General features: G+C 46.7%; 1 protein-coding gene across 1 annotated transcript in view; it reads right to left on the bottom strand.

Annotated features, from left to right (window-relative positions):
• The window catches only part of chst8 (carbohydrate (N-acetylgalactosamine 4-0) sulfotransferase 8), a gene marked incomplete at both ends in the record, with an annotated part of 119,402 nt that extends 102,797 nt beyond the window's left edge, over positions 1-16,605 (bottom strand). Inside the window, 2 exon segments of the mRNA XM_079998075.1 lie at positions 16,445-16,595; positions 16,597-16,605. Of these exon segments, the coding sequence (XP_079854201.1) occupies positions 16,445-16,595; positions 16,597-16,605 (160 nt within the window).
• Between the last annotated feature and the right edge of the window lie 1,032 nt (positions 16,606-17,637).

The following is a 17,637-nucleotide window of genomic DNA, read 5'->3' as shown; positions in this document are numbered from 1 at the left end:
CATGCACGCGCACACTAAATATATTACAAAAGAAAAACAGGTTAATTTGGAGGTTAGGCCTATATTAGTAAAGCTAACAGACGTGATGTTAAAATGGACCACCAGACACACGTCCATATTGTTTGTACGACTTGGATTATTTTATTTTATTTCTATCACAACGTAAGAAAACACGCGATAGAAAAATTGATGCATTCCTTATTAAAAAAGAAAAGGAGTGGCCGAACACTTAAGGGTTTGTCAGATTTTGGCACCGGGCTCCGGCTTGTGAATGCGGTGCTGAATGCGCTGGCTGCAGGCTGAATGGAGCCGCTCGCTGTGTGCAGTACAGTGCGCCGCAGCCTTGGAATCGGGGCGGCTTTGAAAAGACTCCCTCCCACCACCGAGTGGGCCCTGCAAATCCCTCCATTGAAGTGGGCTTATTTCTTAACAGCGCTCCTACCATTTCTTCTATGGATCCTCTGGAATCCTCTTTGCACATAAACGCCCACAATAAAGTTCCCAGAAAATAAGAAAATGTTCCATCATGAAATGTACTCTCACCCCTAATCAATAGATAGGGGGCGGAGGGGACGCTTTCCTCTGCCTGGGCTTTTTTTGAAGATCCCCAATAAGTTAGAAAAAGGCTATTGAGACGTACGGCAAGGGTGAAGACATCCATTACAGCGGAACCGGATTGGATGACACAGTGTGGGGTGGGGAGAGAGGCAGCGCAAAGTCCTTTCAGCCCCGGACGCTCCTCTCTCACCCCTCGCAGAACAAGGGCGCCAGGTCCGATAGCGACGCCTCAAACTCCCTTATCCACGTATCGGGAAACACATCCGGGGGGGAATCCGACTCTAACTCTCTCAGGTGCCAGCTCCTGAGGAACATCGGAAACAGACGGCGAACGGCTCAATTTGTCCTGACATAATTTAATGGCTTGTTCGCCTGTTATGGGATCAGCCTAATGCGGTGAAACTCGTTGGGAGGAGGCACTTTTTGAAGCAAGAGAACGCGGCTCCCACGGCCAGGCAGCTGCTTGAAAGCTTTTCAATTTACTGTGGACGCAGAGGAAAAAAAAATGAACCGCCACGTGTGCGCCGTAAAAAATAAATAAATAAATAAATAGGGCTCCAGGCAGGTGCAGCGTGTGTTCCATCGGCTGGGTGGGAGGCAAGAGGCCATTGATGCCGCAGCAAAAAAAAAAAAAAAAGAACCTAAGAGCCACGTGTTTTTTTTTTTTTTGTTTGTTTTTTTTTTAAACAGAGCCGTTAGAAAGACGTTTCACCGCCGAGCGCAAATGAGCTGACGCCAGTGCTGTCGCTTTAAGTCCAACTGCGCTTTCGCGCCTTTAAACGTTGGTCCGGGCCAAAGTATCTCCGAGAGGACTAAAAAAAAAAGAATAATGAATAAATAAAAATGCACCATTTTGGTCCCCCCCCCCCCCCATAGATTTTTTTTTATGATGGAAACAGCACAGGTTACGTCGATACATGGTTCGCAATGGTCCAAATGGCGTCGGTACCGGGGTTGATGAAGTTCTGGAGCTGAAATATGTAACAGCGTTTGTTTAGGCCAAATGATTTAATCCACAAAATGTGTTGTGTATTTTTGGGTGAAACTGTAAAAAGTAATTAATGGGAGGCGTAAGTTGAATGATGAAAAAGGAGGGACGGGGTTGGAAAGGGGAAATAATGTTATTAAAAAGGGGTGACTAAAAGAGTCAAATCCAACAGGGATGCATGCTTCTATAAAGTAACTGGACCTCGGGGTGCCGCGGAGCGGGGGGGGGGGGGGGGGTGACGTCACGGCAAGGAGGCAAGATCCATCCAGCCTTTCCAAGATAAAATCCGACGGCAGCCGTCGTCACTGTGCGCTATTTGGGCGGCATTATTCATCAAACCCGCTCGGCAATGAGGCACGGCATCGGGGCCGAGGCGTGTCTCTCCTGGCCGGGTGGAAAACAACCAAAGGCATCCATTTCGTATCATGTGACCGGTGTGTAGGGATCGATAGCCCCGCGTCCACAGGGGAAGACCAGCTGGCTCCGGTCTGAAATCAAATTGTAAACAGTCCGGCCCCGAAATAGCCTCAATGTCACTAATTCCCTCTCTGGGCAATGACGCCTTTCATCTCTAAGTGTTTTTTTTTGTCTGCACCAGAAAATTAGATTCCTCACCCTATTAGGAGGTGTAACCCCACACAGCTCCAGCAAAAAAATAAATAAATAAATAGCTTGTCAATATTAATACCGTCTATGATCAAGGATGGCTCCACGCAACTTAAGAGCCATCGTGATAAACCGGATAATATACGAGCAATTTTGCATCGGACAATTTGTGAGAAACAAAGGGTGAACATGTGTTTACTGCTCCGAGGGAAAGGTGGGGTCAATTAAGCGCCTGGCAATCCCCCTGTTTAAAGAATGAAAAATGCCCCGTCTGGATTGATTTACCGGCGGCGGCAGCGTAAGCGCTCCCACGCAGCCGCTCCGCAGCCCACTGGAGGGTGCGTCGGGACGGGGAGGGGAGGGGGCTTGGCAGCAATAGGGCTTTTACGTTTAACAATTTGACCCAGATGGAACAGAGGAGCGCCGGGGAACGGGCCGAACGGGGAGGCGGCGCGCGTCACTCGTCAAAATTGTCAGGGGCGAGGCCTTATTATTCTTGTCATTTATCCTTCCGTCACCTCACCGCGGTGACCCACATCACGGGACGGAGGTGAAGTCTGACGGCCGGGGAGGTGGGGGTATGGAGTGCGCATGTGGGACGTACGGATATGAGGTTCAATTCCTCCCACTCCGAAAAGTCCTTTGTCGGTCGGCGGGTGGAGCGCTGGGTTTGCGCGTTCGCCAGGAGCCTCGGCAGCCTCTCCATCACCGGGTGCCATTCAGGAGATAAGCATCAGACGGCAGGCCACTCCACTCCACCGACACCGCCACTTCCTCCAAGAGTCAGCAGATTACATTTTAGAAGTTGACAGCTTGTTATCGCCCCGGACGGCGGGGTGGGGGGCGGGGTGGGCTTAATCTTTTGTTCTTTTCTGGCTGGCGGAGGAATCAGGACCCGCCGGCTCAGTCCGGCGGCGGTGGCGGCGGCGGCTCTTTGCCCTCCGCGGTGTCACACGCGCGGGTGAATGGGCCGCTCACTCCTCGCCTCCTTTCATCTTCCTCTCAGAGCGTCGCCACTTTGTGGGGGGGGATTACGGTGATGGAAGGTGCGGCGGCACACAATGATATCCATCCCAGGTTTCGATCTGGGAGACAGAGGGTTCATCGGCTTATTGGGCGACTTGGCGACGGCTCCCCGCTTCTGAAGTGGAGCCTGTCGTCTGACGGCGCATCAGATCAACACGCATTTTTGGAATCCATTTTGGAATAAAAAAAAAAATTATCTCCGGGGTGATACGGAGGGGTGAAGGCGCGAGGGTTCTTTGTTCGGCAGAGCCGGGGCAGACGTTGCATTGCCGATGATGAGTCAGATGAGTCTTTGCCGAAACTCCACTTAAGACAATTAAGCATCTTAGGTGCGAGGACGCTGTGATGTCACGGTGGAATACTATTCGCTAAAGATCTGTACAGATCAGATTTTATTATTATTTTTTTATCAGTTACAAATTCATCGGGAAGCGAATTCAGCTCAGCCAGTCCAGTGAGGCTGGTTCCATGGCACAGCCGGAAAACCATTCTCTGTGAAGCGTGACACCCTCTGCAATTTGACTGTTATTGTGATTCTGGGAGAACTGCCTCCTCATTTTCACACCCGCTCCCACAATTTTACATTAAGGAATCATTTAAATCCCATTACCACTCTTTTAGTACTTTGGAGACAAGGTGTTATCTGGTACACAAGTTCACACTTTTGCAATACAACACACACATCACATATGAATATCATCATATGGGTCACCTACTGTATTTGAACACATTCAGAATACAGTGAGGTACAGTATATAGTTCTAAAAGCACTCACTAAGCAGCATCATCGAAGCAGACAGGTATAGAGCGGGTCAATCTGAGTCAAACTGCATAATCCCAGGTTTCAGATCTAGGTGGTGTTTTCTACCATGCGCTGACAGATAGAGCAGTGGTCTCAAACTCAAATGACCTGGGGGCCCCTGGCGAGGTTGTCTTCTTCTAGGGGGGGCGTTTTGTTTGTTTTTTCTCCCGCATATCAGTCAATTGCCTCGTAATCCTGTTAGAAACAGCTCTCTTATGATCCATTTCAGCCCGTTTTATATTGTGAAAGGATTAGGCACATTTGTGTGTGTGGTGTGGAGATGGGATGGTTTGGGCAGCCACACCTGACCTGGATCTAGGTGATGGGGTCAGGGTGGCTGCATACCTGTTGCTCATACGTTGGGCTAATGAGCAGCAGGTTAAAACCCCCATCTTCACACAAACTCAGGATAGGAGCCTTGCCATGACCGCTCCTGGCCAATTTCACCTCGCCTCCTCTCTACAATAAACTGATGTCTACAACCCATTGTCGTCTATCTGCCCTGGAAAGGCCACTCGGGTGGCGCGGGGGTTGGCCGGAACTTCCACAGTGTGGATTAATCAAGCATTGTGATTCGATAAACATTTGCGAGCCACATTTATCAATACATTATCACCATGTATGTATGTATCACCATGCCACATAAAATCGTCTCGCGGGCCGGATGTGGCCCCCTGGGGCCTGTAGTTTGGGGCCCCTGATCTAGAGAGCGCGACACCTCCCAGTTTGGTGCCTGAGTCACTTTGAGCGGCCTTTCAAACCACATCAAGCGCGATTCTCCGATGAGACTCGAGTGAGGAGAAGGCTCTGGTGCAGACGCTCGACGGCGCGGCTGTCGACCCTGACACCGACGCGCACAGACGCTCTGAATGGGAAGGCACGTGTAAGATATGAGCTCCATTACGGGAGAAATGGAAACAGACCCGTTGAATCAATAGATTCAACCGTGACGGTTGAGTCCCCGCCTCGCCTCTTTTGCACCTCACCGTCGGCACGCCTGTGGAGATTTAATGAGATAAGGTAAAGGTTCCCTGCCCGGTCGCGATGTCCTTTCAATGTCCGAAGGCGGCATCAAAAAGTCTCTGCACGGTGTTATTTTCAACCAAACAGCGGTTAAATACGACTGTCATACGCCATCAGAATTGTTTTTCTCTTCATTCTCTCTCTTATGACTTAAATCGACCTGTTACCGCATAAAATAATTAAATTTACCAGAAATCAAATCAAATTAATTTTTGATCATGTAATTAGGACTTTGCCAAAATATACTCAAACTTTTTGTATTGTGTTCTTCAACAATCAGACAACTTGGAGAATAGTGTGAGAATTCCATTTGGCATCTCATATAATTGCATCTGTTTCCATGTTGTTCACAACGTGCAAAACTACACAAATGAATATTCATCTCAAAAATGACTGTTTATCTCACCGTTTGAGGTGAATTCTCCGACACATCCTCCACCAGCGACAATGCTCTAACACGACGTGGCTCGCAGCAGAACTGCACCAGGGCTGGAAATGCAATTTCCTACGTTATCGATGGAGCGATTCCACACTGAAAAACATTAAAATGTTTGTGATGTCTGTATTGGTAAAAAGATTTTTCTTAGAGTGTTTGTTTTTCTTTCCGGAAAATAGTGGACCCGCTTTCTCAACAATATATGTACATGTACACACCAGAATTCATCATTTGCATAAGTAATACGCTGCTGATTGCAACCATATTAACACAGTTTATTTCAATGTTGTGAATGATTATACATTAGGACCCAATAATAGAATAGCAAACCTGTCAGAAAAGCCGTGTCTGATCTTATCGGAGCGCCTTGCCGAACGTGGCGTGAGGCAGAGTGACATGTGTGCAGACGTGTTCGCGGTGCCCCTCCCTTCTCGCGTCTCCCTGCTGCCGCTCGTTTGCAAACGACCCCTAAGTCTGCGAGCTTCGCATGGTGTTGACACGGTGTCTCCCAAGGCAGATCAACATTAACAGTCACACGCTTCCAATTCAGAAGCAACTGACATTCATCATCTGAGCACTCAAAGAGAGCGTGTGTGTGTGTGTGTCAGCAGAATACATCGATGGCCCGTGTGTGTCATGTGGAAGTGTTGTCGTTTCATTTTCTTATTCACTTAACAGTAAAATTAAGTAAAATAAGAGCTAAAATGAAGACAATATCCTTTATTCATGCAGTAATAATTGGATCCTAGCCGCTCACTGTGTTTCAGTGACTCATACCAACACACACATTCAGTGTAGCAGCTGTGTGAGACTCTTATGGGAGAGGATTTTTATATTCCCAGAAGGAACTTATCATTGCTGGGAGCGATTATACTTTTTTTTTTTTTTTTTTTTAAGATGCAAAATGGAACACAAAAATGCACACAATTTGTTTTGTGTAAAAGTCAAGAACTTCATTACAAGTTAGTGCCACATCTCCCTTCTGCAGTGCTGCGTATCAGAGCTGAGGAAGCAAACTTGCGGGAAAACAGCCTTTACAAGGAAGTCGGAACGTGCACAATTTAACCTAAAAAACCCAGGGAAAGAAACGCAGTAGATTCAGGCTCCTCCAGCTCTATATTTTCTCTAAGTCAATTGACTCAAATGAAAGGCTGGATGTTTGTTGTGCTAACAACGCACCGAGCAACTCCTCTTATAAAACAAAAAATAAAAAATAAAACCCATGACGGATAAATTGAGTTTCGCTCGCTCAGGTTTCCTTTCAAAGTCGCCTCGCTCTCTTGCTGTGACGTTTCCCGTCTGTGAATTCCATTTGCAGTTTATCTCGAGCCTCAAGACGCTTCATGACAATGTGAGCTCCTGACACTTTGTGCCTCAGCGAAGACGCGCGGCCCCGCCTCTCCGCCACCGCGCGCGGCAGGTAAACACCGGCTCCCCGGGAGGAACTCTGGGTCCGATAAGAGCGGGAGCTCGCTCGCACGCCGCCGCCGGCGAACGAGCCTTTTCTCGCGAAATCATCTGGACGGGAAGTTGCTCTGTGTGCGGTTGCCGGGAACCCGTGCGCTCCATTCTCCCAGCCCCCAAATTTATCCGCTCTCCTTTGACGAGCACAACTCAAAACACACCCCGAAACCTGAAATCACGAACGTGAGGTTCATTTAGATTCTCTTTGAAAAGATAGAAAAAAACCCCCCCAAAAAAACAATATTGAATACATGTTAATCCACTGTTGGTGCTACACTGCCCACGTCCGCCATGTGGGGCCGCGAGCTATTTCTCTATGTGTCTCATAGAAGTGTTTTTGTAAAGAGTGCAATCAATTGAAATGTTTTTTATATGAGTCTACATTGCACCAGAGGCCTAGAGCTGCTGTCGGATTTGCTTATTGATCCAGACCCGTTTTAAACATAAAGAACAAACATAAATGTCATAATACACAGAAGTAATGCAATACAGTACGAACATATCCCACTGACCAATTTCAACAATTACAGTTGTAGCTCACATTTCAATTCTATTAAAATTTATTTATGGCAGACTACTAAAGGGACATATTTTATTGCTTTTAACTGGATAACTGCAAGATGTCGTTTAACTTAAAGTGTCTGCGGATTTGGAGAACATACTGTAAGCTGTGAGAGTCTAACCAAGATCAACATGTCGTGATGTCATTTTTAAACAAGTAATGAGCCGAAATGTATATTTTTCACACAATAACTAATAATAGCATGGGTGGTATTTCAGGCATAAAACTTCAAACTATCAAATATGTCTTCAAAAAGATTTAAATCGCTATTGATTTTAAATATTCCCCCTCCCTCTACGGGCTCAACGGGTCTGGGATGCTTCACCACACCGTCGGTGTAGCAGGTAAAAAAAAAAAAAAAGACAGGCTCCGTCCCGCCCCCTGCCGCTCACGTACCGTGCGCTGACGCGCCTGGTGTAGTACCAAACGTAAGGTTTTGCCAAAAACATTAGACACAGCGGTCGCGGTTGAGCTCATTACAGGGCGTCTGAAAGCCCAAATCCGGTCGGCGATAACTGCGTCTCCTCTGGTGAGGCGTCGGGATTAGGAGGCGGACAGGAAGCGGAGCGGCGGGAGACAGTGACGGTCAGGGCCGCCTCGGCGCCGACTTTAATCAGCGGCCCCTCGTCTCCGCGCGGCGCCGACAGACCTGTTTGTATTCATTACCAAAAGAAAAAAAAAAGGTGCCAACAAGGGCGTATCACTTTCCTCATCCTCATTAAGATGGATCAATTTTGGAAAGAGGACCCAGTGTCAGCTCGTAGTATGGATATTGATTTGTGACATAGACGTCAAAGAATACACAAGAACAGACAGGTAGGATAAACAAATCGACATCAACGAGACGCGTTTGGGCGTTTGGGCTTTTGGGCGTTTGGGCCGTCCATTACTGCCCGGCTGCCTGCCTCACGTTAAGGCTTGTTCTTGAAAGCAAAAAGCCTCTTTTGTGTTGGCGGCGACCCGGAGCACCGCGTCCAGAGATCGCGTCTCTTCAAAGACTCCGGGACGCTTCAAAGATTTCCCGAAATGTAAGATCCGCCTGGTGCTCTGCTTCTTTTCCTTTGGCGTGCTTAACACAGCGATGCGTGTTATTAAAGGAAAAGGTCGACATGACGACCAAACGACCTCCCTCCCCGGCTCCGGCCTCCTGTGTCCTCGTCCTGCTCTCCACCTCCGTCGGCCACTGGATGCTTCGCTTACTCTCGAGTTGAAAGGACGCAGATCGGAGCCTTTTTTTTTTGTTTCTTTTTTTAGATCCCTTAAGTGTCAAAAAAAAAAAAGGTTGCTTCCTCAGTCTCTCTCTCTCTCTCATTCTCTCTCAGTCGGCCTCATACTTTACGACGGCTTCCAGAGCTGTATTTCATATTTGGTGGCTTTCTCGAAATCACCACATCAGCCGTTTTCATGGGTTTTTTTGGGGGGTTTTTTTCCCTTGTTGGACAGTGAAGAATATTTTTTTTCGGGGTTAGGGCTCATCTGAGCTTTTGCTCTGCACTGATATGATTTGGGGCTGTGCCCCTATTCCTGCTGAGTTCCCCCCTCGTCAAATATATAAAAACATTTCCAGGCAATTTAAAATGTGCTCTTGGTTGATTTTCAAACTTTTTTTTTTTTTTACGTTTATGCTTTTGTTCCAAAAGGAAGGAAACTGGGAAATGGAATCTCTTTAAACAGATTGGCAAATAACAACTAATGGCAGGGAGGATCAAATGGTGAGGGAAAACAGATTAGGTTGCCAGGGCCGTTGGCATAACCCCCAGGCTTTAATGGTAATGGAAAATCCACATGACCTTCAACCGGATCCACTTAAAATCCAGTTGCCAAAGCACAAGTTTGGAAGATGCTGGAGTGAGTTACGCAGACAGCTCATATCTAAACAACATCCCAGATTGCGTTTTCTGGAGGAAGTCTATTTTTCCTCTCCACCCCCCCCCCCCCCCCCTTCACCTGCGTATCCGTCGGCTCTCCGGGTCAACCAGGAGGACGGCGGAGTTGGGTTTCAAGCGGCGGTTGCCATTACGGCATCCGTGATACACCCCCCCCCCAGACGGGTGCTGTGGCGAGGACGTTAAGAAAGGCCGCTCAACCGCATCCGCCGTCGCGCCGTTGCCCAGGAGACAATATCCGTCTTGTTTTAGCGACGCACGCTGCACCCCAGTCATGCAAAAGCTCAGTGACGGAGTCGGCTCGTTGCTCCGGCGGGAAATGGAGGGCGCCGCCAAAACAACACAAGGAGGCTTTGTCAAAGGAGCTTTGAGGCAGGGGGGTGAAACGCGGGTTACTAAGATAAGATAAGATACTATCCCCCCCCCCCTACCTTTTTTCCACAAACATACTGCGGTGGATTAGCGCGGGAATATTGCAAGCTCGCCCCACTCCAGGGGTCATCAGCACAGTTTAATTACATTAAGGGACAACTAAATTAGACTCTGAAAACAGACAGGGCTCAAGGGATTATTGGACCCTCTGACCAAGAGATCAAATTCTACCTTCCGACATGAAACAATATGCCCCGCTGCCGGCGGTCTCTGCAGGAGGTGGAAAGCTGCTGGGACGGAGGGCTGCGGCATTGGACAGATTAGGGCTCTGAAAGGCAGATGGATCATCGATCTTTGAAATGAAATTAGATTTTGATCATTTTAAAGCCGATTTCAGACTGTCTGGGGCAAAAGCAGCATCGTAATTCAGCACAAATTGATATATTCGTAATGCAGTTATACAATTGTATTTCCGGTAAACCTGGAGAACAAAGACCTTTGCGTCTTGTTGTAATTTCTTAATGTCTCTTTGTCCTGTACGGACCTTGCTTTGTTCTCATGTCTGACTCGAGTCCATTTGTTCCGGAAATGTTTTTCCTCCATTGTTTTCTCCGTAGGACATTTTATTGTCAACAGTTACCCGGGTAAACAATAAATAATCTATAGAATAGCATGATGCGAGGTCCCTCGGTTACAAATAATTAAACATTGTTACTTGAGATATCATGTTTTTCTGTAAATGATGCAGCTGCAGTCTCTGGGATGACGCTCAATACTTTACTTCCAAAAAGACACAGCGGGCAGAGCTGCAAGTTCACAATGTCTTTTCTAACAACCTCGTATGTGTGACTTGTTGTGGAATCCCTTAATGTAATTCATGTCATGTGCTCAATTCTGATCACCTGCTGATATATATGTGAAGGGGTTTTTTTTTTCTAATTTTTCCATGTTGCAGACTGACAAATCACCTCAGTTCACTCCCTGTAATTTAAAATGAATGGAGCCGGGCGACGAGCCATTAGCCCTGAACGTCGGAACACTTGTCAGGTTAGGGGTTCTATTCCCTGTGTAGCTTAATAGGCAGAGCATAATGGTACCAGTGTCAGGGTTAGCAATTCCATCCCTTGTGTATTTTAATAATAACACATGCTGCTGTGCCAGTAGGATTAGAGGTTCCACTCCCTGTGCAGCTTAATGGGCAGTGCATGGCCCTGACACTGAGCAGGGAAGGGATTCCTTCCAAGTGGATCTTAGCGGGTGGAGCACACACTGGCAGGGGGGTAAACCGCACGTCGGTCCAATCCCACGTGCGGTTTAACAGGTGGGGTAACAAACTGGGGGATAGCTTCGCTATTTTTTTCAACCCAGGCCATATTAAAATGTTTTCTCTCATCATTAATAAATGTGCATAACACAAGCTCACTGTCCGCTTTCCTATTGAGAAACGTACCCCTCTGCTGCAGCTTGTGGAAATGCATAATGCAGTCCAATGGGGCAAAGTTTTAAGGCTTAAGAAAAAACATACTTTCAAAAATTGCTGCAGCACATCCACAGCATAGCATTGGCGACAGCGGGTTGCCAGTGGGAAGCGACAAAATTTCCTATTTCTAGTCTATTACGTTAGCGTGGATGTAGTCAAAAAAAGCAGATTTGCTGAAGTGCAAAAGAGTAAATAAAAACATGGAAAATGTGAAAAATGCACAATACAAACCCCAATTCCAATGAAGTTGGGATGTTTCTTCGCAAATATTCACTCATTTTGATGCATGCAACACGTTCCAAAAAAGTTGGATAGGGGCAACAAAAGACTGGGAAAGTTGAGGAATGCTTAAAAAACACCTGTTTGGAGCATTCCACAGGTGAATAGGTTAATTGGAGACGGGTGAGTGTCATGATTGGGAATAAAAGGAGCATCCCCGAAAAGCTCAGTCGTTCACAGGCAAGGATGGGGTGAGGTTCACCACTTTGTGAACAACTGCGTGAGCAAATAGTCCAGTTTAAGAACAACATTTCTCAACGTACAATTGCAAGGAATTTAGGGAATGTATTTATTTCCATCATCTACAGCCCATAATATCATCAAAAGATTCAGAGAATCTAGAGAAATCTCTGCACGTAAGCGGCGAGGCCGAAAACCAACATTCAATGCCTGTGACCTTCGATCCCTCAGGCGGCACTGTATTAAAAACCGACATCATTCTGTAAAAGATATTCCCACGTGGGCTCAGGAACACTTTGGAAAACCATTGTCAGTGAACACAGTTCGTCGCTACATCGACAACTGCAAGTTAAAACTCTACCATGCAAAGGGAAAGCCATAAGCGGGCCAGCTTTTCTGGGTTTTCGTTTCTGGGTGTTGTCGATATATTATATATATTATATATATATATATTATATCAACAACATATAATGTATTATATATATTATATCAACAACACCCAGAAACGCCGCCGGCTTCTCTGGGCCCGAGCTCATCTGAGATGAACCGACACAAAGTGGAAAAGTGCGCTGTGGTCTGACGAGTCCACATTTCAAATTGTTTGTGGAAATCATGGACGTGGTGTCCTCCGGGCCAAAGAGGAAAAGGGCCGACCAGATTTTTATCAGCGCAAAGTTCAAAAGCCAGCATCTGTGATGGTATGGGGCTGTGTTAGTGCCCATGGCTAACGTGCACATCTGTGAAGGCGCCATTAATGCTGTAAGGTGCATACAGGTTTTGGAGCAACACATGCTGCCTTCCAAGCAACGTCTTTTTCAGGGACGTCCCTGCTAATTTCAGCAAGACAATGCCAAGCCACACTCTGCATGCGTTACAACAGCGTGGCTTCGTGGTAAAAGAGTGCGGCTACTAGACTGGCCTGCCTGCAGTCCAGACCTGTCTCCCTTTGAAGATGTGTGGCGCATTATGAAGTGCAAAATACGGACTGTTGAGCAACTGAAGTTGTACATCAAGCAAGAATGGGAAAGAAGTCCAACTACAAAGCTTTAACAATTGGTGTCCCCAGTTCCCAAAAGCTTATTGAGTGCTGTTAAAAGGAAAGGTGATTTGACACAGTGGTAAACATGCCCCTGTTTTTAGAAACATGTTGCAGGCACCAAATTCAAAATGAGTGAAAATTTGCAAAAGAAAACCCAATATTTTATCAGTTTGAACATTAAATATCTTGTCTTTGTAGTGTATTCAATTGAATGTAGGTTGAAAAGGATTTGCACCCTAACCCTGAATTCTGTTTTTATTTACATTTTATTCAACGTCCCAACTTAATTGGAACGGGGGTTTGTACACCAGTGGACTGCATTTAATCACAGTGAGAAGCTGCAGCAGAACGGTAAGTTTCTCAATTGTAAAGCATTCGTAAAAGAAATAATGGGAACCAACATTTTAATGAGGCCCGAGTTGAAAAGTGGCAAAAACTATCCTTTAAAATGTAATGACTTATTGATAAAAAGAAAAGTAAAATGTTTACTTTATGTCAAATGATATGCACATGCATCTTTCGTGTAAACACACACACACACACACACACACACACACACACACACACACACACACACACACACACACACACACACACACACACACACACACACACACACACACACACACACACACACACACACGATGCTTGCACAGTAGCACAATCTCACACCTCCCTTCCACATTCCCTTCCAGTTGAGGGTTTTCTAGCCCAGAAATTGTCAGATCCTCCACCTGAAGCCACCGTTGGGCTCGGCCACCACGAGCTCGGGGGCGTTTATTTCCAAACCCAATTTAACTGAACTGCTCACTCCTCAGGCGCCTCCCTTCCCAGAGAGGGGTGGTTTTTTTTTTTCCCCCGAATCGCCCCTAAACAATGGCCAGGGAGGAGATGAAGGGGGACGCTGTTGAGAGGTTAAACTGCATTTTCCTAAGCTGTTGTGGTCTGCATTATGGGTTATCTAAATCACAGGGCGTCAACACTCCGTGGCGCAGCGCTGCCTAAATAAAGAGGAGAAGAAGGGGAGAGAGGAAGATAAAAGCTGACACCCAATGTATTCCGACCCAACACTATTAGATATGAGTCCGTGCTCCGGTGATGCACCATAGCTCCAAGCGAAGCTACTGCCTGCACACTGTGCTTTCACGTAGGGGCTGGGAGGACGGTGGAGCAGCTGAGTTATGCACAGAGCTAGCTAGATAGCTCTCTCTCTCTCTCTCTCTCTCTCTCTCTCTCTCTCTCTCTCTCTCTCTCTCTCTCTCTCTCTCTCTCTCTCTCTCTCTCTCTCTCTCTCTCTCTCTCTCTCTCTCTCTCTCTCTCTCTCTCTCTCTCTCTCTCTCTCTCTCTCTCTCTCAACTGGCAATATTCTAGTGAAGAGATTGGGCAAGCAATATGGAGGGATGGGCCGGTGTAGAAAATTCTGCACCGTAAACATATACTATATACTCGGAAAACTGTTGGAAGTCCAAAGGCTGAGAAATCTTCAGTGAAAATCCATTATGTCCTGTTGGCAATACTCTTGCTTAGTATAATGTTGCTTTACACCGTGCAAGAGTAACTACAAAACCTCCGAAAGATGAAAAGAACGACTGGTGGGAGAAGGGCTGTCACCTAAGTAAAAGTACAAATACCCTAACCGCAAATTACTCCAGAAAAAGTACCAGAAAAAGTATTGCGTTTCGACTCGACTGAATTATGAGGGATCCAGAGAAGACACATCATGTCCGCGATTGCAATCTGAACCCCGAAGATGCGGACCACTCAGCAAAGTTGTGGTTTCAGACTTTGACGATTTAACATCAAGGTCTCTCACGGTTATGGCTGAGTGAACTCCTGCCTGGACGGACATAAACTAGTACAAGTTTCAGACGTAAACATGGTACTTGTACTTGGTTACTTTCCACCATTGACTTTATGACATAACAGCACCCCATTGAGCTATGCAAACCAGATATTTGTGGTACTTGAGCGTATGAGTGTACTACAGTACATGCAAGTAGACTGAAGACCCCGTTGAAGTTCCACTCGACGCGAGTGACTCGTGTTGCTGGAGAGTCCGCTGTGTTGATATCCATGATAAATCACAGCGGCGGTGACACCGCAGGCCGCGGCACAGCGGGGCCGAGGCCTCCCCTGTCCCCGCCAACCCCCCGCGGGGGGGGTCCCGGGCCCCGGCGCCACGCCGCCCCGCTGGGGCAGGTGTTTTTCGCAGCCGTCGCCCTCTGCGCAGCGGCAAGGACGTCGAACTGTCTCGCCATCACTCGCCACCAATTACTCGTGCCTCTTAGCCTGACGCGCCGCTATCAGGAGGTAATGAAAACACAATGTGACGTGAGGGGGAGAGTGCGTCGGCCGTGGCCTTTCTTCTGTTGACTCCGAATATCACTGCCGTCAGGGAGGGATATCGGCATGTAAATATAAATCTGTTTGACGGCCGCTCATCGGATGTTTTACGGGGGTTGGATGCAGTCGTTGGTATCTGTCTCGGGCCTGCTCCAGGACTCGAACCGACAATCTCCCAGAATCAGTTTAAGACGACAAGCCGAGCAGTAAATAGTGTAATAGTGGTCTTGGTCATTCCAGGTGGAACTACATTTGCATTTGCATGCATGTGGTTCCCACATGGTTTCCGACTGCATGTGCTGCTGTTTTAGTCAAGAGCAATTATTAAAATGATGCATCTGCTATACAGCACTTTTCAGCAAAACAGATCTTCTTTCCATAGAAGCTAAACTCTTCAAAAACTGTGTGCTTTCATTTGTCTAGAGAGTGTGTGTATAAGAAAGTAATTGTGAGAGCATCTATGTGTGTGTGTGTGTGTGTGTGTGTGTGTGTGTGTGTGTGTGTGTCTGAGGGTTTTTGTAAGCTGTATTGCCCTCAGTGTGAAAGGTTGTGTAGTCATGTGAATAATGTGAGTCTATGTGTATATGTTTATGTGGCCAGTCTGTGTTCATGTACGTGTGTGTGTGTGTGTGTGTGTGTGTGTGTGTGTGTGTGTGCGTGCGTGCGTGTGTACGTGCGTGCATGTGTGTGAGACAGGGAGCCTGTGTGCATGATGTGTCTGTGTGTGTATGATTGTGTGTGAGTCTGTGTGTAGGTATGTGTGTGCGTGTGTATACCTTTGTTGTGTGTGTGTGCATGTGTGTATACATGTTTGTGTGTGTGTGTATGTGTGTGTGAGAGAGTGTGTAAGAGTGTGCACGTGTATACCTTTGTATGTGTGTGTGTGTGTATGTGTGTGTGTGTGTGACAGGGAGTCTGTGTGCATCATGTGTTTGTGTGTATTTTGGTGTGAGTCTTTGTGTGTGTTTGCATGTGTGTGTATACCTTTATTGTGTGAAATAATCTGTATGAGTCTGTGTGTGTGTGTGTGTGTACATGATTGTGTGTGTGTGTGTGTGGCAGGGAGTCAGTGCATGTGTGCATGAGTCTGTGTGTGTGTGTATGATTGTCTGTGTGTCCATGTAAGAGTATGTGTGTGTGTGTGTGTGTGTGTGTGTGTGAGAGAAAGTATGTGTGTGTGTGTGTGTGTGTGTGTGTGTGTGTGAGAGAGAAAGTATGTGTGTGTGTGTGTGTGTGTGTGAGAGAGAAAGTATGTGTGTGTGTGTGTGTGTGTGTGTGTGTGTGTGAGAGAGAAAGTATGTGTGTGTGTGTGTGTGTGTGTGTGTGTGTGTGTGTGTGTGTGTGTGTGTGTGTGTGTGTGTGTGTGTGTGTGTGTGTGTGTGTGTGTGCGCACAGCTCACCGGGGCCCTGCTGCTGCACCATCTCAGACAGGTCCTGCAGGTGGATGAACAGCACCACTCCTCCAGCTGCAAACAGCAGCACGAACCAGAAGGAGCAGGGCAGCATCCTCCTCCGCCCACGCAACGAGTCCAACACCATCCTCCACTCCACCCCACAGCATGACGAGGAATCAGCCTGGAGAGAGAGAGAGAGAGAGGAGGGAGGAAGGGAGGGAGGGAGGGGGGGGTCGGTACTGACATTTATATGCTTTGTTTTGTTGATTCTGTAAATTATTTACAGTTTTATTGCACATAGTAAAACCTAGTCCGTGTTGGATTGTAAAGTTGTTGATGCTCCACAAAGAGGTCCTGCCCTGTCACGCTAATGTAGACACCCCCTCCACCCCCCCACCCCCCCGCTCAATTTGAAATGAGAAGAGAGAGAGAGAGAGAGAGAGAGAGAGAGAGAGAGAGAGAGAGAGAGAGAGAGAGAGAGAGAGAGAGAGAGAGAGAGAGAGAGAGAGAGGAGAGAGAGAGAGAGAGAGAGAGAGAGAAGAGAGAGAGAGAGAGAGAGAGAGAGAGAGAGAGAGAGAGAGAGAGAGGATGGGGTGGAGAGAAAACATTGGAGGCACAGGGGAAAAAAAGGAAATAGATTGACCAGAGTTAGAGAATGAAGACAGTGAGGAAGGGAGAGGCAGGAAATGAGGGAGGGGGATGGAGAGAGTGTGTGAAAGTGTGGGTCAAAGCGAGAGGTGACGGTGGCACAAGGCAGTATGGAATTCTTCCCTTTTGTGTCTTTGTTCTGCACACTGTGACTGTGGATCGCGGATGGATGGATAGATAGATAGATAGATAGATGGATAGATGGATAGATAGATACTATAAGGGTCTATTAGTGTAATTACCGCTCAGTCTATATCAGTGGTTCTAGACAGACAGACAGAGACATTTTTTCTATTTGTCACTTATTTTTTCACTTCTACCAACTTCTACCAAGGTTAATGGAAAAAAATGATGATCAACATGAAAACAGAAAAATAACTTATGATACCCAATAAATACTGAATTAGGCATAAAAATAGTAACAATTAGATCAAAGAACAAAACAAGCAATAATTAACAGAGTATGAAAACAAAGCATAGATCAAAAGTAAGGGAATAAAGAATAATGGAATAAATAAAGTAAAAAATGAAGTGATGCCGTGTGTGTGTGT

The sequence above is a fragment of the Zeus faber genome (assembly GCF_960531495.2).
Source record: "Zeus faber genome assembly, chromosome: 3".
Lineage (NCBI taxonomy): Eukaryota > Metazoa > Chordata > Actinopteri > Zeiformes > Zeidae > Zeus > Zeus faber.
Note: the sequence above shows the minus strand (reverse complement) of the source record. Positions and strands in the feature narration are given on the sequence as shown.